Here is a 19,873-nt window from a genome sequence, read left to right as displayed (position 1 = left end):
GTATTTTGACAAGGTGTAAAAAAAAAAGATTGGCATGGGTATTACTTTCTCTGTTCATCTTCTTTGCTAAAAAGGAGTGAAATAACAAAAAACAGCCAGCAGGAGAAAGAACAAGGAGATATTAAAGTTTTGCAAACTTAGCAAATCACCTCTAAACAATTGATGGCTAGCAGGAATCCTGTAGCATTTAGCTGTATAATTTGCAATTGAGGAGATGAGCCTCTAATCCCAGCCACCATTTGCCTGTCCACATTGCATTACTGGATGTCTAATTTAGCAACAGTGTGTTAGAGCTCACACTCCCCTTGGCTATCAGACTGCTTGTAAGGAGTTCAGTTAGAATACAAACATATTCTTGGTCCTATTTCTTTGACTTAATAATTAAATCCTCTCTTTAAAAGGAAGCCACCTGGTTTTATATTATGAGAAAATTACAATAAAGGTTTAAAAGAAGAAATGCTTAGAAATCAAACCTTTCCTGTTACCAGGCATGCCTTTTTTTACATTTTTAATTTTATTTTTTTTATGTAATGGGGGTCAGGGATTGAACCCGGGACCTCATATGTGGAAAGCTGGTGCTCAACCACTGAGCCACACCAACTTCCCTGAGTTGGGTTCTTCGTTTGTTTTGCATGTTGTTTGTTTTGGGTTTTGTTTTAGGAGGCGCAGGGAACCTAACCTGGGACCTCCCATGTGGGAGGCGAATGCTCAACTGCTTGAGCCATATCCACTCCCCACTCCCTGGGCAGTGGAGCACTTGCAGCACCTCAGGTGCAAAGGCAGTGTGTGATTCAGGTTAGCCACATCCGGAAAGACTTCATACAGTTTTCTGAAATAGCACATGGATTGAAGCTGTGGTTTCTCGCAATCCAGGAAAGGGCAGGATGAGGGTCTCAGCAGCCCTGGCAGGCTGGGCCTGTACCACCCTCTGCCTGGCCTCCTGTTTGGCCGCCTTCTACCACAGCGCCAGCTCGGCAGCCTGTGCGGACATGAACCCCAAACACATTCAAATCCAGCCTCAGAACCCCAGGACCCACCACATTACCATCCACACAAGCAGGTCTTCCTACTCACCTGGCGACAAGGTTCCAGGTACGTATGGGAGAGGATTTGAGAGCCTCTGAGGAGCCCCAGTGTAGATTCCAAATTGTGTTTCTCTCAGCAGGAGTTTTCTGGACTACCTTTGGCTGAATCCTAAGGAGCAATGACTTAGGCAAAATAAGCATGAGATATTTGTACACATGAAAACCACATGATAAATACCCTATGTACTGATATTAATCTTTGGAAGAAAAGTGGGCATAAATGGCATTATTGTGAAAAATCATGTTGTCCTTATCATAAGCTATAATCACCCTGAACAGCCTTCAAGTATCACTTGTACATGTTGAATATACTTTTTTATTCATTGTTTAAAACAAAATAGTTTTGATGGAAAGATTTCCTGCTTGTTTTATTTGGATTTCTGCAAAACCAGAAGAAGAACTTGAGTGCAGGTAGTTTATCTGCAATGATTCCAGGAAGCACAAGGGAGGAAGAAGAAGAAATGATTCTGGGAAAAGAGATACTTCTACGGGGTGTGAAATTGAGCAGGTCTGTGCTGTGGGCAACTGATTCCAGTAGGGATCCTCTGAGAAACCATGGGAAACATGCCTCCAAATCTTCCCTCAGGAGGGTGAAGAGATAGGGCATTTATTGGTTGAAGGTTGCCCTTCTCCACGTTGTTTTTTCCTCCCACTCACATCCCTCACTTGAGTTCTGCCTGCTTACCTTCAAGCAAGCCCCTCAGTGCCAGCTTGAGAAGAAGGCTGCAGCAGGTGCCTAAGATGGAAGCCAAGCGTAGACAGAAAACTGTCTGTGCCGCTACAGGTAGACTCAAATAGGCCAAGAGAATATGGGACAGGCGTCTGCAGCCCTCACTCTGCCCACTTTTGGTTTTTGCTAATTCTTTTGATGGGCACTAGAGGTGATAAACAAAAATGAAACTTAGTCTCTCTATATAACTTAATCCAATAATTTTATTCTGATGGTGATCAGTGTGGGCAAAAAAAATCTGTGGGGAGTATATGTGACCAACAGAACATACTACCAGAGCCAAAAATGAGGCTATTAGAGATTCCGAAACTTCATCACACTATGACACAGAGTGAGAAGGATAATATGCACATAGAATGCTGGGTAAATGCAAGTGGCTGCTCAAGGAGGGAACAGTTTCTCTGGGGGCTCTGACCACCCCAGGACTCCCCCAGCTACTTCAAGAATGAGGGGATCATATGTCAGCATCCCAATGACCCCTTCCTGGCAGCCCTGTGTCCTGTGGCTAGGGGAATCAACATGGGAAAATCAAAACAAGCTTCTAAGGAGGAAAATCTGTAGAAATGACCCAAAATATTTTGACACCCCAATTCGAAGAAAAAGTGATCTGAAGGTGTCCTGAGGGGAACATAACTAGATTGTAACTAAGAACACATATGCAATAAATAGCCAGACAGAGCAGCTCATGGATTCAGTTAGGGTCAGTTATTATTTTATTACACTGCAATTACTTTATTTTCATGCCAGGATCCCACACTAATATCTGAGCTCCTTGAAGGGTAAGGCCTGTGTTATCTTGTTCATAGGTGTATATTCAGTGCTTAGCACAATGCCTGGTATTAAATAATAGCTAAATATTTATTCACATATTGATGACTAAAAGTTCAAATGCATGGGAAACAAAATGGCCACAGAGACAAAACTGCATTCTGCAAGCCCAGAGAAGGTATTTTCACTACGCTTTTAATTTAAAAAATTAAGTAGCTTAAAAATATTATTACATGTTTTAAAAATATTAAAGTAGGATAAAACTTTAGAAAATGAAAAGCAAAAGTTTCCCTTACCTTGTTCTGGATACTCAATTTAATTCCCAAGGGGTAACTATTTTAAAAACTTTATTTTTAGAGAAGTTTTAGATTACAGAAAAGTTACATCAAAAATATAGGGGATTTCCATATAACCCAACCTCTCCCCCTCCCACATTTTCCTCTGTTAATAACATCTTATATTGGTGTGGCACATTTGTGACTAGTTGGGATGGCTAGGCTAATGTGTCAACTCAGCCAGGTAATTGTGCCCAGCTGTTTGGTCAAGCAACCATTGGGCTAATTGTAACACAAGGACATTTATGGACTTTAGTCACCAGTGAGTTTACTGCATAGATGGCTGATTACATCTACGTCAATCAGGGAGTTGCCATCAGCAGTGAGTGATACTTTATCCAATCAGTTGAATGCCTTAAAAGGGGGGAGTGACTTCAGCAATCTGAGAGAATTTCCCAGCTTGTCTTTAGATAGCCAGTGTCTCCCGGAAACTCATCAATGACCTTCATTCGACTTTCATTGGAACCCCTGCTTCGCAGCCTCCCTGCGGAACCTGGACTTGTGCATCCCCATGGTCATGTGAGAGACTCTTTTAAAATCGCATACTATTGACAGGTATCTCCTATTGATTCTGTTTCCCTAGAGAACCCTGAGTAATAGACTAGTGATGAACAAATATTGAAGAATTGCTACTAGCCAAGGTCTATAGTTTACATTATGGTTTGCACTTTGCACTGTACTGTTTCATAGGTTTGACAAAATGTATAATGGCCTGTATCTGTCATTGCAATATCATGCAGAACAATTCCAATGCCCTAAAAATGCCTATGTTCCACCTATTCTTTTTTCCCCCTTTCCTCAGAACTTCTGGTAGACACTATCTTGATATCAATGTTACTAGTTCTTCCATTGCTATAGTAATAATAAGTCTACTTTGGTATGTGGTTGCATTCATCCCTTATGCTCGTTCATTCCTCAGTTTTGAGGCTTTTGGAATAATGTTGCCTTCTCTGTTTCAGATTAGGAGGCTACTTGGATCTTATGGGGCAGATGGAAGAAATTGTTTTGCTTGCAGTTATAGATACTCTTTGTTTTTTGGTATGAGGGTTGTACATCATCATCATTTTGTTAGTTGTACTGGGCAAGTCTGATCGACTGGAGTATAGGTATTGGCTGCAATTCTGCTGAAATTCAGGGCTCAACCAGCATATAAATAGATTGAAGTCTCTGGGACATATATTAACAGGTATATTGCTAATTATAGGTTCAAATAAAAACTGTTGAAGGATTGTGAGTAGGAAAATTATAAATGAGTCAAACTGTTATATCAGGGAAATGGATTATCGTCTATTCCAGGATAAGGCCCACCTACAGAGTGCTGATTTTCTAGAGTTATGTGAGTTGCCTATGGTACCCAGATGCCTCTAGAGCCCTTGGGAGCATACTTGTATGAGGCTTTGTTTACTGTGGCAGTTAGTGAGTTCTGCCTGAAGCATGCGTAAGTGTAAGGCAGGTCTGAAACGACCTCCTGACTCACTTTGAAACTCACCCATAAAAAAGCTTTGTATTTGTATTTAATGTTTCCCCCTTTTGATCAAGGTCTTTCTCCAAATGCATTGCTGGTTAACACTTGGTAGTGATTCCACAGTGCCAGGGAGGCTTATCCTTGGGAGTCATGTCCCATGTTTTATCTGCTGAATTTGGCTTAGTGAGAGGCCACATTTGACTAACAAGGAGGTTTTTATGAGGGAACTCTTAGACATTAGTTGTTATTAGGCTGTTTCACTTTTACAAGAATAAGGTTCATAAGTATAAGCGTTAATATTAAAGGCTTAGCATGTTGGTCTGTTTACTTTTATTAGGCACTGCCTATATACTCCAGAGGTTTTTGATACTCTGTTTAAGAAAGTAGTAGGACTCCTCAGGATGGAAGTTTAATATTTTGTTCATTATAGTGTGCATCTTCACCCACCAAGAGAACACCCTATAACAACATAAATATATTCATTCTCCATAACAGCATGTCCTACGTCACCCCTCCCCACAGATCCCCCTTCCACCAACCCCCTGGACCAGTGACACTGTCTTGCCATAGATCCCACAAGAACACTCCCACCACTGTGTTCTCAACCACAGTCCTTGGCCTCCCCAGAGTTTACCAAGCCACACATTGACCTGTTCCTTCATCCAGCCCTCCCCCGAGTTCCATGGATTACCTAATGCTCTCCATTCACACTCACACTCACACTCTAGCACTGACTCATATTGCTGCACCACCCTCAACTCCATCTACTCCCAAACCACTACCATCCACCTTATCATAGATTCTGCCCACAGTTAGCATTGCCTCACCACTCTACTCCCTTTCTATCTCCTGGAAACATGTCTTCTAGACTCTACCTCCATGGATCTGCTCAATATCCTTAGCTCATATCAGCAAGATTATGCAAGATTTGTCCTTTAGTGAATGGCTTACTTCATTTAACATAAGGTCTTCGAGGTTCATCCATGTTGTCACATGTGTCATTACTTCATGCCTTCTTATAGCTAAGTAAAATTCCATCACATATAAATACCACATTTTGTTTATCCATTCATCTGTTGATGACACTTGGGTTACTTCCAACTTTTCGCAATTGTGAATGATGTTGCGATGAACATTGGTGTACATATATCTGTTCATGTCCCTCCTTTCAATTTTTCTGGGAATATACCTGGTATTGTAGTTGCCAGATCATATAGCAATTCTATATTTAGTTTCCTGAGGAACGGCTAAACCATCCCCCACAGTGGCTGTACCATTCTACATTCCTACCAGCAGCAGATGAGTTTTCCTATTCCTCCACATCCTCTCCAACACTTGTAGTTTTCTGTGTTTTTTTTTTAAATACCAGTCAGCCTAGTATGTGTAAGATAATATCTCATTGTGGTTTTGATTTGCATTTACCTAATAGCTAGTGATGTTGAACATCTTTTTGTGTGTTTTTTGGCCATTTGTCTTTCCTTTGACTAGAAATATGTCTATTCAAATCTCTTGCCCATTTTTTAAATCTCTTGCCCATTTATATCTTATTGAGATGTAATATTTATTTATATATGCTGGATATTAGATTCTTATTGGATAAGGGGCTCCCCAGCTATTTTCTCCCATTGAGTAGGCTGCCTTTTCACTTTCTTGACTAACTCCTTTGAAACATAAAAGTTTTTTATTTTGAGGAGGTCCCATTTATTTATTATTTCGTTGCTTGTACTTTGGCTGTAAAGCTTATGAAACCATTTCCTACTCCTAGATCTCAGAGATGCTTCCCTACATTATCTTCTAGGAGTGTCATTGTCTTGGCTCTTGTATTTAGGTCTTTTATCCATCTTGAGTTAATTTTTGTATAGTGTGTGAGGTGGTGATCCTCTTTCATTCTTTTGGGTATGGATATCCAGTTCTCTTAGCACCATTTGTTGAAGAGACCTTTCTGTCCCAGTTGATTGGGCTTGGTGGCCTTGTCAAATATTACTTGGTCATATATGTACAGGTCTATATGTGAACTCTCAGTTTGGTTCCATTAGTCATTATGTCTATCCTTGTGCCAACACTATGCTGTTTAGACCACTGTAGCTTTGTAGTATGATTTAAAGTCAGGTAGCATGATTCTTCTAATTTTGTTTTTCTTTTCAAGATGTTTTTGGCTATTTGGGGCCCCTTATCCTTCCAAATAAATTTGATAGCTGGCTTTTCAATTTCTGTAAAAACTGCTATTGGAACTTTTATTGGGATTGCATGAATCTATATCTCAATCTCAAGAGGTAACTGTTGTTTTCTTCACATATCTTTCCAGAAATTATCTAGGCCTATAAGTATATATGAGTGTGATAGATAAATATAACCTTACACAAACACAAATTAAATTATTCTGTTCAATGTCTGTATTTATCACCTCGGAACAATATTGATATCTTTTATCTTATATATAATTTATTTTCAATGATTATACAACAATCCATTATCTGGATGTCACACAATTGATTTAACTAGTTTCCTGCTATTGGTATTTACTTTTTACAATTTTTGGCATTACAAACAATTCTGATGGACATCCTTATAAATATATGAGTAATTGCTCATATATTTGCTCATTATATGAGTAAGGATAGTTTTTAATTTGAAGTATCAAAAAGCCTATTGACAGAAACTTAAATATATAATTTTCTCCCATAAGTATGGAGGTGGGCTTTCTGCATTTGGTGAAGTCATTTAATGATGTCATCAAGATCATAAGATTTTTCCATTTTCCTGCTCAGCCTTCATCAGCTGGTTGAGTTTTCATTCGTTTGTCTTTGTGCATTCTCTGGATGACTGCCATGGTTTTAGGCTTCACACTGCTATCAAAGCATGTTATATAAAAGTCTACAATGGAATATTATTGAGCTGTGAAAATATGAAGTCCTTGGATGAACCCTGAAGACACTGTGTTGAGTGAAATAAGCCAGGCACAAAAGGACAAATATTGTATGATTTGAAATAAATAGAACAAGCAAAACCTAGATTATAAGTAACCAGAGGACAGGGTAGGGATAGGGAATGGGAAGTTAAGGCTTAAAATGTACAAGATTCCTATTTGGAACAATAGAACTGTTTTGGTAATGGATGGTGGTAATGGTAGCACAACATTACGAACACAATTAACAACTCCGAAATATATATCTGTCATTAAAACAGGAAATACTAGGTTGTATATATGGTAACAGAATAAAAAATTTTTAAAAATCCATGGATTTATGCAAACAGTGAACCCTAAGTTAAACCATGGACTCTAGTTGATAGTGTAACTATAAAAATGTGCTTTCATCAATTAGCAAATGTTTTATACCAATATCAGGTGTTAATCATAGGGTGGTATTTGAGAATTTTATGCATGATTGTTCTATTAACTCATTACTTCTCTAAATCAATTCTAAAGCAAAAAGAAAGAAAAAGAAAAAGAAAGAGAAGAAGAAGAGGAAGGGAGAGAGGGAGGGAGGGAGGAAGGAAGGAAGGAAGGAAGGAAGCGAGGGAGGGAGGAAGGGAAAGGAAACCTAGAGTAAAAGATCAGGGGCAAAATGATTTATCCTTGGTAGTTACCAGCCCTCTCCTCAGCAGACTTGCCCTCATTGGCCAGACTTGGACCCAGGATGAAGATGAATGGAATTACCAACACTGGTTTAGTCTAATGACAATTCATCCCCTGGGGATAGAGTGAGGCCTCACATCCCCTGAGAAGATCTCCACTTGCCACGTGGATTTAAAATCAGGGTTTTGGAAAGCGAACTTGGCCCAGTGGATAGGGTGTCCACCTACCACATGGGAGGTCCGTGGTCAAACCCTGGGCCTCCTTGACCCGTGTGGAGCTGGCCCATTCACAGTGCTGATGTGCTCAAGGAATGCCGTGCCATGCAGGGGGTGTCCCCCACGTAGGGGAGCCCCACGCGCAAGGAGTGCGCCCCGTAAGGAGAGCCGCCCAGCGTGAAAGAAAGTGCAGCCTGCCCAGGAATGGTGCCGCACACATGGAGAGCTGACACAACAAGATAATGCAACAAAAAGAAACACAGATTCCTGTGCTGCTGACAACAACAGAAGCAGACAAAAAAGAACACGCAGCAAATAGACACAGAGAACAGACAACTGGGGCTGGGGGGGAAGGAGAGAGAAATTAAAAAAATAAAAATCAGGGTTCTGTTAGTAGGGAACCAGTGGAGGTTGAAATTCAGTGCTTGCTGTATTTATTTATGTGGTACGTCAACAGGAAAAATGACAAGAAATGAAATTGCTAAATCCAAGGGTAACTAACTGCATCTTAAAATTGGAAGATGTTGTCAGATTACCCCCCCAAATAGTTTCATGGTTTATAGTTCTAACATCAGCGAATGGGTGTCTTAGTTTTTCCATTGTCCTATCAATACTGGTTATAATCACACATTTTAATATTTGTTAATATGACAGGTATAAAACATGTCTTGTTTTTACTTGTTTTTTAAATTAAGATTGCACTTACCTGTTTTACTATATCTGTTTGTGTCCTTTGATCATTTGGGGGGAGGGCATCCCTTTCATCGATTCACCATAATTCTTTGTATATTTTTCTGTTTTTATATCTTACAAATACTTTATCATTTGATTTTTTTACTTCATCTATGTTCAGTTTTTTTTAACGCATCGGATTTTTTAATGGCCTCAAGGTTTTATTTAGAGAGGCATTCAAAATGTCAATATTAGAAAAAAAGAAATACTACACTTTGCTAGTTCCTTTATATTTCATTTTCACATATCTCTTATCCAAATGGAATTTATTTTGGTCCGAAATAAGACTTCAGCTTTTTTCTCCTAGTTAACTGCTCACCTCCCAGTGCTGGGCAGGGGGCGTGGGGGTGGCCTCAGGCTTCTATTTTGAAAATTCCTGTGTAACAGCAGCCTGCTCACCTGGGATGGATGGTTCCTTGTTTTCTGTTGCAGTGACTGTGAGGAGCAGTCGTGATTTCATGGGATTTCTACTTCAGGCTCGGAGAGTATCTGATCATCAGATAGCTGGCACTTTTGTTTTCCATCCTCCCGGTTCCTAGCCGATGACATGTTTTGAAGAGTCGGACTGCGTCACCCACTCTGACAAGTCCCTGAAGAGACACCTGTCGTTCGTGTGGAAGGCCCCTGCTCAGCCCGTGGGGGACATCCGATTCCTGTAAGGGGCACAGTCAACTGCTGCTTCTTAGGAACTGAACCCTGCACTTTGGAAGAGGCAGAGCTCGTCTTCCCCCTGTCCTCATGCTCTCTGCCCCCCGTCCAGCCACACACAGGGCTCTCCAAGCTAGAAAACCTATGCAGGGCATACCTGACTGAAAAGGGGGGAAAAAAGCCAAACCTCTCCCCCATGGTCCTGGAGTGTGTTTATTTCTCCTCCTCTCCAGGCACAGACGAATTTTGGCCAAACTTCCAAAGAATTTCAGACCATAGGGCAAAATAGCTCATGGTAGGAGACTAGGGAGGGAGCCGAGGGGGCAGAGAGATGGAAGACAGATGGACAAGTGGACAGTCCAGCAGCACAGCCACTGAGCTGTTCCTGGGGTGGGAGCAGGGAAAGCCACTAGTCTCTGACAAGCTCCTGCTTGTCCACCAAATGGGCGTAATAATGCTAAGGCTAGCTCAGAGGCCTGTGTGAGGAAGCAGGGGCCCAGGATGCGCAGGGCTCGGGACAGGGCCTGGCAACAGTGAGTATTACAGAAGCACCCTCGTGCCTCAGGATGAGACACTTGTGTTGTCGTTCTTTTCAGACACTTGCATTTACCAAGAAAGAATTTTTTCACTTTCAGGAAAGGGCATGTTCTCCTGTTCTCCTTCCTACACCGTCTTACATGAGGCTTTGCCTGAGGGCTGGGGCCATGGGGACCCCATGCTTCCCCCGACAGTGGGGTGCAAGGCTGAGGTGTATGCCCCCACCCTCCCACCCTGCAGTGTCCCTCCACTGCCCTGTGGTGGCCTCACGCAGCAGGCATGGCAGGCAGGAAGAGTGATTTGCCTGCTTAACCTTCAGGGCATCTCTGCTTCTGCCCCCCGCTCTGGTTCTTTTCAAATGCAGAGAATGCTTGTGGCCTGAGAGCTGTAAGTTACCTTTATTTCTCAAAGCACCTCCGTGTCTATTTTCAAATTTAGCACCATAGCTGCTGTGCCCTGCCTGTGAAGTAGTTTAGAAGCTGTTCTCTTCTTGTGGCAGATGAAGGAGCTGATGAGAAGCCTCTGGCAAAGCCGCCCTTTGCGCTCTTCCCTCCCGCAATCCTTTCCCACAGTCATGCCCACTGAGCCTGGAAAACGCGTGCTCGAGGCCTGAAATGACTGCTCACTTTGATTCTCTGGGTGACCTCAGCCAAATCAATCACATTTTTATGACCGCCTTCTGAATACTTAAAATGGGAAAAATGACGTTGCCAAGAGTTTTGGGGAGGATAAAGGAGATGTTTGTGAAAATGATTTTTACTGAGGAAAGGTATCACGTACTCAAAATATTTAAATTATTAATGATTTATCTCTAGTTTTCCATAGAATCTGCAGTTACAGTAGAAATGAATTACCTGTGCAATCTTCAATTAGCAATGTAACTCAGTTAACAATATAACAGTAATGGCTAATAATAAAATTGAAGATGAAACCTTTTATTCGAGTCTAAACACATAGTTCAAGAAGATACCTTTTAATCAAAATGAGGTTTTTATTGAGAATATTTTTATTCAGGAGGGTAATTGACTGTAAATATCCTCGCTAGTCTAATTCTTTGCCACCATTGAGGTTTTTTTGTTTTGAAAAAGAACGAAGTTCCTTAAAGGGATAATAAAAATCTATCTCTTGTTCTAGTCAGTTAGTCTTTTGTGCCTTTTCTTTAACTTTCAGGGTGTTTTCTCCTTTGACTAGGCAGATCGAAGGTCTTACGTAAGGGAAACCAAATCTTCGAATGGCTCTGCTCTTTCTTTCCCGCAGTTTATCAGTAGTCCAGTCGTATTTCGTCTAGTGGGCCAGGACTGAATCACCTGTGTTGTCTCAGCAGACACACAGCGGAGGCCCTTCCCGTGGTGCCGAGGAGCGGGGTGACCGAGGTGCGGCCCCAGGTACAGTTTGCCACAGCTTCAGCTAGCCTGGTTGTCGTTATTTAAAATATATATATGTGTGTGTGTGTGTGTGTGTGTATATATATAATTTGAAAAATACTTAGATTACGTAAATGTTACATAAAAAATATAGAGGATTCCCATATGCCCCTCATCATTATTTTTACAGTTTTCTATGTTCACTAAAGTCACCTCTGCCCTGCAAAGCGAGCAATAAACACCTGCCTTGGCCGACCGCAGTCGTAGTAGAGACGCCGTAACAGCAGTGAGGGTGGGAAGCCACACTTGGTTTGTTGCAGCCAATGCACTTGTCTGGCTCAGCCTAACAAATGAAGTTGGGCCCGAGGGTGGGTGGTGAGAGCTGTGTTACAAAACCAAAAATGAGCACACCCCTTCCCACCCCCTAGGATTTATCAAAAATCACAATATTTTGGTAATTGTTTTCCTCAGTCCCCTGAAGTGAGCACAAGAAAGAAATGAGCTTCCCCGACCCTCCTCCCCGGTTTATAAAACCTCTTCCGGTGTTTATTGTTCCTTCCACGGCAGGTAGAAGGCTCTTTGCAGCAGGGTTGGAGAACTGAATCAGGAAAGAGAGGCTGTTTCAATGGCCATGGACTTTTCCTGGCTCACCACGTAACTTTTGACTCCTTTGACCCATGACCTTCTGAAAGCAAACTGATTCCTGGTGATTTGGAACTCATTGTCACATTTGTTTCTAATTAAGTCTTCTGAATACATGCACCCCTAATGGCATCCAGTCACTTGGAAGAACCAAATCCTTATTCCCTTCAATCCCAGTTTCCTTTGTTCTTTCCTTTATTCTTTGCCAATGTGTGGAAGGCCAGGATCTGGTTTTAATTCCTTCTCTGCTCAGTTTAGCATATTCAGGCACAGAGACAACCCTGGCTCCCTCCACTATCCACCTTTATCCTCAAAACTTTCTCTTTTCCCCATTCCTACCAGTCTTCCTCCAGTCTTTGCACAAAGATATTTCTAAAAGCAGAGTAAAGACCTCAGGATCTGAGAGTGTGGCATGAAAAAGACCCTGCAAACCCACACAACCTTTGAAACCTCATGTTCTATTTTATAAATCACGCAGCTGTTGCATTCTTTTTTTTTTTTTAAAGATTTATTTATTTTTTCATTTCTCTCCCCTACCCCCCAGTTGTCTGCTCTCTGTGTCCATTCACTGTGTGTTCTTCTGTGACTGCTTCTGTCCGCATCAGCGGCACCGGGAATCTGTGTTTCTTTTGTTGCATCATCTTGTTGTGTCACCTCTCCATGTGTGCAGTGCCATTCCTGGGCAGGCTGCACTTTCTTTTGCGCTTGGCAGCTCTCCTTATGGGGTGCACTCCTTGCGTGTGGGGCTCCCCTACACGGGGGACACCCCTGCATGGCAGGGCACTCCTTGCGCGCATTAGCGCTGCGCATGGGCCAGCTCCACATGGGTCAAGGAGGCCCAGGGTTTGAACCGTGGACCTCCCGTGTGGTAGGCGGACGCCCTAACCACTGGGCCAAGTCCGCTTCCTGCTGTTGCATTTTTTTTTTTGTCTTTATTCATTTTTTTAATATTACATTCTTAATCCCAGGCACAACAGGCTTATTTTCATATGAATCCAAACGCGCATGAGGCTTCAGGAAGCTGCGTCATGTTTAGTGGATGCCTGACCCTGCTGGAACCCAGCAGCCAGGGGCTGACAGGCTCCGGTCTGAGCAGCAACAGGGTTGTCCCTGCCAGCCCCAGCCTGCCTTCCCCACTCCCTGTCTCCTCCACACAAACCCCAGTGTTTCCCACAGGAAAAAGAAGTGTGTTGTGTAATGTGTGTGTATGTGTTGTGGGATGTCATTTTAAAAAGTGAAATAGATTTCTTAACCATAAGAAGACTTTAATAAGCCATTGTGAATTTTCAAAGCAGGGAAAATAGTATATTGTGTTTCTGAAACTTATCTCCCAAAGGACCACCTAGGACACTTTGGGGTGCTACCCTACCCATTAGGCGTGAACCCCTTTTATGTCTCCATGCTTTGCCTTCTGACATTTTTTCAAACTGGGCCATTGCTCATGGTGAATGATTTATCTTTGAAGGTTCCATTCAAATAGCTCCTTTGTGAAACTTTCCCCATCCCCCACTTCTTGGTAGACAAATACAATTACCTCCTTATCTCTGCTATTAAAGTGATTATCACATTGTAATTTACATGGTTGGACCCATAGTGTCTCTCCTAGCTGTTAAGTTCAGGGACAAGGAAGTGGATGTGGCTTAAGTGATAGAGCTTCCCTCTACCATATATGAGGACCTGGGTTCGATCCCTGGGGCCTCCTGGTGAAAAAGAAGAAGAGAAAGCATGCCTGTGTGGTGAGCCGGTGCCCATACAGCAAGCTGAGTGCCCACGAGTGCCTGCATGAGTGCCCACATGGTAAGCCAGTGCTCTGTGCAAGTGAGTCGTGCAGCAAGATGATGATGCATCAAAAGAGGGGCAAGGGGAAAGTCAAGGTGAAGTGCAGTAGAAACCAGAAACTGAGGTGGCACAATTGACGAGGAATCTCTCTTCCCATCAGAGGTCTCCAGGATCAAATCCTGGTGAATCCTAGAGGGGAGAAAATGAGAAGACAACACAGATAGCAAAAACAGCAGGGCAGGAGGAGGGAAAGGGGAGAAAATAAATAAATCAATCTTTAAAAAAAATGTTTGGGAACAGCAACTAGAAGTCTGCATGACTTCAGTGTCCCCAGCACCCAGCACCATGCCCAGCACATAGTGGGGCTGCAAGGAATGTCTGAATACATTTGGGATTCAGGCAGGAGTTGAAACCATCTCACTCTGCATGTCTGTGTTGTGCTGCTTTGTCACTTCAGTCTCAGTGTTGCTGAGTGACAAAGACATTGGAACAAAGTGGCACCAACCAATCCAAACCAAACCAAGAGGTTCAGTCCAACCTGGGTGGGTGCCCAGCCAGAGAAACTTCTGCCAACACTGCCTTTGCTCAACATCATTGTGTCATCTCAGTCACCACCCTGGCAGCCCCTCAGAGCATGCTGCACACACGCCAGCATGGGCTGTGCGCTGGCACAGCACCGATTCCATCTCACCCCCTCCACAACTCTCTGCCATCAGGTTCGCCCTGTTTTGCAAAATGAAGAAACTGAGGATCTGGGAGGCCAGGTATTGCCGGAGTGGGGATCCAAACCCAGACAGTAACCTGACCCCAAGCACATCTGTGGCTGCCTGGGGACCCGTTGGAGGCTCTTTCTAATGGCCTGGGCCAGCACAGAGGGGAGATCAGTTGGTGAAGGGCAGTGAAGGGCAGTCATCTCATCTCTGCCTGTAACAGAGGCCCGAGTCATCGTCACCACCACGGACATGTTTAGTGTTAATTATACAGCAAGAAAGAGTTAGGACTTCTCAACACCATTGATTTGTCGGGGTCTCTTTTTCCAACTAGAAGCAGCTTTTTTTTTTTGGCAGATGAGATAAAATACAGTGGTCACAGTAGTTGCTGATTGGTGGCTGTTAAGAACGTGTAAGCCGAGGACTGGGCACTTACTCTTTTAAAAAGACCTAAGAAATTGGTGCTTTGCTGCTTGGTCAAGGGCTTATATTCCTGGGCAGATCATCTTTGATGTTGGCAGTTTTGAGTGGGTCAGCCCTAATGGCCCGTCCTCAAGGCACATTAAAGTCTCTAGTATTTGCCCCATTCTGGCGGCTGGTTGTGCCAATCAATACAAGCAAACTGCTCTCACTCTCTCTTTGCTCAGCCCCCAGAGCCCCCGTCGCTCTTCCGCAGCAGCCTGCGGACGTCACTGCTGTTGGCCTAACTAGAGCTGCAGAAGATGACCACGTGGTGCCTGTGCCTGCCAGGATTTGGGTGACACCGCTTCCCAGGGGTGCAGATGCTCTGCCCCAAGCAGCTCCACGTACAGTGCCGTGGGCCGCAGTGGCCAGCAGTCCAGCGGGCGCGGCGCCCCCACCCTGGAGCCCTCCCTGGATGCCCGGGGGCTGGAGAGGCTGGTGGCCCTCAGGAGACCCTCTTCGGAGGGCCTTGCCTCCAGCGCTAGCACCCACTCCAGGTAATGGGCAGTGAGTGGGCCCTGCAGGGCAGGCAGTGGGCCTCGGCTGAGCACTGGGCACCGAGGAACTGAAAAGCTCTTGGAGTCTGACAAAGATCTCAGTCATATTCATTCCTCAGTGGGTGAGAAACCCCGATTAAGGAAGGACTATCGGTCAGGAGGAGCTGGGTATGGTAATCACCAAGGGAAACTACAGTCTCTTGGCCAAGGAGGGGTCTCTGGGAGGCGAGTATCTGGTGAGGGCTTGGCCGCCACCCCACTCACCTCCCGTGCCCTCCCCCAGCTGCTGCCATGGTCTCTCAGGAGTCTCTCCCAGCAAAGCTGAGTTCCATCAGGATGTACTGCGGTGAGAGGGAACAGCTGCTTTGGGTGCGTTTAGTGAATCCCTTCTCACCCCTTCCACTCTCCCCTTTAGGACTCAGGCTCCTCCAGGCTTCCGCTGGTCGGAAACTTGCTTGCCCTCTGACAGGCACGAACAGGTAACACCCTGCACTGCGAGCGAGGGAGAGGTTGGTATTTTGATGTCAGTGAGAAGTTCCAGGCTGGAAGTCAGAGCTGTGAGACCAGTTACCAAGTCAGAGAGATGAGGCAAGGGCCTGATAAACACATAGTGTCTCTCTACCAATCAATACCGGCAAAACCAGCCTCTCCATTACATGCAGTGTCCTGACGCTATCGGCAATTGTAGAAATTGATGGCTTTAGCGATTTGTTTTCCCACTTAGCCTCAGTTAATAATTCCTCTCTTCTTCCCCCACGCCTCCGTAACACTGGCCTCGAAAAAACCACGTGTGGTTCTGGAGTGTAGATCAATGGGCATATAAAATATACATGCCCAGTGATTTACTATTCCTTTGAAGTCTGTGAAGGAACACAAAATAAAACATAGTGTAATATTCTTACTCAAATTTATCAGAACCTATAGTAAGATTAAGTGGTCCCTCTTGCATAGGTCCTGGCAGAAAAAGACACACTAAAAGCTTCCAGCCATCTGAGAGGACGCGGCTGCCCGTGCTTGTTGGGGAAGACTCCAAAAGGAGCCTAGCTTAGTCTTATAATTGGCCGGCAAGCGCTTTGTGGGGTTTCCATTAGCCAACCCATCGCCATCAGTTAAGTGCCTCTTTCTCTCCTCGGGCTCTTTGAGGAGCAGGCAAGGGCCTGGGTTTTTCAGCCGCTGCCTGGGATTCCTTGAGGGGCACAGGCTGTTCCGAAGTGCTGTGGCAGCTTGGAAGAACACGCCCCTTTGACTGGTACCTCTCCGTCCTTCTCTAGGACAAGACAGAGGCCTCAAATGGGACCATGGCGAGGCCTCTGCACACCGTCCGTCTGTCCCACCCTCGGCGCCTCTGGACTCCTGAAGCGCTCAGTGAGGAGGGGCGTGGGGCAGCCACCCCGACCCCTGCCGTGCACACCTCTGCCTCCTCCAGGAAGCCTGCCGCAGGCCCCTCAGGGGCGTCAGCAGCCTCTGCCAGCCTCTTGTCTCAGTCAAAGCATGAGGACCCCAGAGTGGGGGAGGGACAGCCCAGGAAGACAAACCCAAGGCCGGGCGTCGGGCCAGAGGGCGCCAGCTTCCCTTCGGGGATCCAGCTCAGCACTCTCCAGCTGGGAACCCTGCTTTGCCTTTCGGCCACCCTGGGCACAGCCCTGGCTGCCGGCCTTTGCTGCCTGCACACCCGGGATGGCCACAGACGGTCAGAAGTGTCCTTTGGCGAGACGGCTGGTGACCCTGTGACCGGGAGCGGCGGGGAGAGGCTGTGCCTGTCAGCGAGCTGGTGGAGAACAGTACTGTTTCGGTTCAGGCAGAATACGATGCGATCGCTCCCTCCGTGGGCAGGAAGGAAACAGTTCTCTGAGAAGGACGTCGTACCAGGTCTCTCAGGGGCCCTGTTTGGGCGCTGTCGAGTGTCTCAGCCAGATCAGAGCTAATGAGGACAGGGAGTCGCCGTGCCTCCCTGGCAGGGCAGCGGGCGGTGGTGTGGGAAGGAGGGAAAAGGATAGTTTTCTCAACAGAGGGAGTTCTTCCCGCTTTGTTGTCTTAGCTGTAACTTAGCGTCTTTTTTTTCTTTTTACAATTAGACGTTCTGTTTGAAGAGTTAAACTCAGCACCATGAATATTGTATAACCTGCTCATTAACGAGGCTCCTGTGGGCAGCAAGCTTCCTCTGCTGCCGCAAGGAACCAGCAGAAATAGGAATTCTGTCCCCCTCAGCGTGCCAGCCTCCTGTCCTCCAACTCTTTGAAAAAGTCACATTGGGGCTTGTGTCTCTTGCAAGGAAAAGAACAGCAGTCCTCACTTTGTGGCTCCAAAAGTTTTCTTTGTAAAATCGGAGTTCAAAACCCTGTGGAGTTCTTGTTCAGTGGAATAGGTGAATACAAGGGCACTCGGCCTTCTCAGAAACTCAGAAGCCGGGCAAATCCGCCATGGCAATTGATCCGAAGCAAGGAGAGTTGTAGGGCGCTTGATTGAACCCGTGCTTGGGGAAGCATCCACATACAGCACCAGGCCTTACACCCCAGGATGGGGTATACAAGCCGCTGCTTCAGATGTAAGCGGATCTCCCAACTCGCCATCCAGTGACACTCGACGGAGAGGTTGTGTATCCCAACAGCTAGCAGACGTATTGCCTTTTGCCAAAGACCAGGCCATAAAAAAAAAAGGACAGCATAGTTTGCAGAACAGCCTCTACTTGTATTTTCAGGGGATCTAAGAAAGGGAGCACCATGAACAAAGACCCTCTCTTTACTCTTGGGATTTTATGAAGATCTCTTTGATTTAACAGTATTGCATGGATGCTATCGTGTGGCCAGAAAAAGGGGCTTGATTATAATTCTGAAACATGCTCACCTTTGGAACTAGCTACCCTTTCAGAGATAAACCTAATTCAGATTCATAATCTGTTACGGTAAGAAAACAAAACCCACTAAAACTTCAGTGGGGATGTTTACTGAGAGCCTAATATAAACAGGTACTTGCTAAGAACTTTGCACATATTTTCACATTTAACCTTCACAACAACTTAATGAGGACTATGATGTTTGGGGAAGTTGGATAACTAGCCCAAGGAGAGAGAGAGGCATTCAGTGACTCTTCAACTCATCAACAAATACTTTCTAAAGAATAGGGTGTGTGGAGAAGAGACAGCTCCTGTTGTTTTCTTTCTAGCCTCCATTAGTGCCTTGGGCATCACTTCCAAGATTCTGTCCCCCTGGATTCTGGGACAGGCAGATCTGTTCCCCGGCATCAATCCAATGTCTCAATAGGCGTGTGGAGATCTGGGGGATTTGTGAAAGTGGAGTAAGGATGCGGTGGAAAGAAATGAAGGTGCAGCACTGAAAGGGAGCCACATGTAACCCTCCTACATACCCAACTTCCCCAAGATGCAAACAAGGAATCCCATTAGTGAGAGCTCTCAGCCCACCACGCCCCAGCAGAGCCAGGGGTGCTCCACACAGAGAGCACCTTCAAAGTTTTTCCTCTCCAAGGGGGCATTTTCCTGTGCAGATAGACTGTTCTGGGAACCTATCGCTGTGAACCAATGACCCCAACTGAATGGTTTAAAACAACCAACGCCGCCACCACCATTTGTTATCTTGCTGGCAGTTCTTCTGCTCCATGTGTTTTTGAACGGGCTGTAACGGCCCAGCGGACTCCCTCCCACGGCCAGCAGGAGGGGTTGCCTGTTGGCCGGGAGCGCAGCCGGGACGGTTGAGTCGTGTAGGAAGCGGTCTGGTTCTCCTGCTTGTGGCTTGGCCTTCTTACAAGTGGTTCCCGGAGTCTAATCACACGAGACTGGAAGCGTGGACCTCTTAAGGCCTAGCCTTGGAAGTTATACAGTTTCACTTCTACCACCATCTATTGGGCACAGAAAGTCAATGGTTTCCGCTTTTTGATGGGAGAAGAGGCAAAGGATGTGCAGCTCTCTTTAATTCACTGCACCTTCTGTTGAGACTGCTGATCTGCTGCGGGAGCCTGTGTGAGAGTAAAAGGGGAGGCTTTCATCCCTGGGAAATGCCAGGGGTCTCCTTCCCTAGGAATATCAAAGGGGGCCAGGGAAATCTCCAGATTTTTGATCTCTTACTGGGGCTTCAGACAAAATAGTGAAGTGATGCAGTGGAGTCCCAGACCCACGAGCTGTAGCTTCCTCCTCAGAGAAAAACAGTTCATAAAAGTATTCACCTCTTTTGGTTGTTGTGAAGATTAAGTGCATGGACCACACTAGCTATCTATAAGTAACTAACTGTGGTAGATTGAATGATGTACCCCGATATAGATATGCTCATAACACATATTCCAGTGCGAGTGGACCCATCGTTAGTAGGATCTCTCC

General features: G+C 45.1%; 1 protein-coding gene across 1 annotated transcript; it reads left to right on the top strand.

Moving 5' to 3' along the window:
• Positions 1-884: 884 nt before the first annotated feature.
• On the top strand, positions 885-17,398 carry REELD1 (reeler domain containing 1). Its single transcript, XM_023588240.2, is given in 8 exon segments — positions 885-1,092; positions 9,340-9,562; positions 11,350-11,477; positions 15,235-15,381; positions 15,384-15,546; positions 15,962-16,025; positions 16,818-17,274; positions 17,277-17,398. Coding segments are annotated over 8 exon segments (1,512 nt in total).
• The last annotated feature ends 2,475 nt before the right edge of the window (positions 17,399-19,873 follow it).

The sequence above is a fragment of the Dasypus novemcinctus genome, chromosome 1 (genome assembly GCF_030445035.2).
Source record: "Dasypus novemcinctus isolate mDasNov1 chromosome 1, mDasNov1.1.hap2, whole genome shotgun sequence".
Taxonomy (NCBI): domain Eukaryota; kingdom Metazoa; phylum Chordata; class Mammalia; order Cingulata; family Dasypodidae; genus Dasypus; species Dasypus novemcinctus.
The sequence above is the reverse complement of the archived record's forward strand: the minus strand, read 5'-3'. Positions and strand labels throughout refer to the sequence as shown.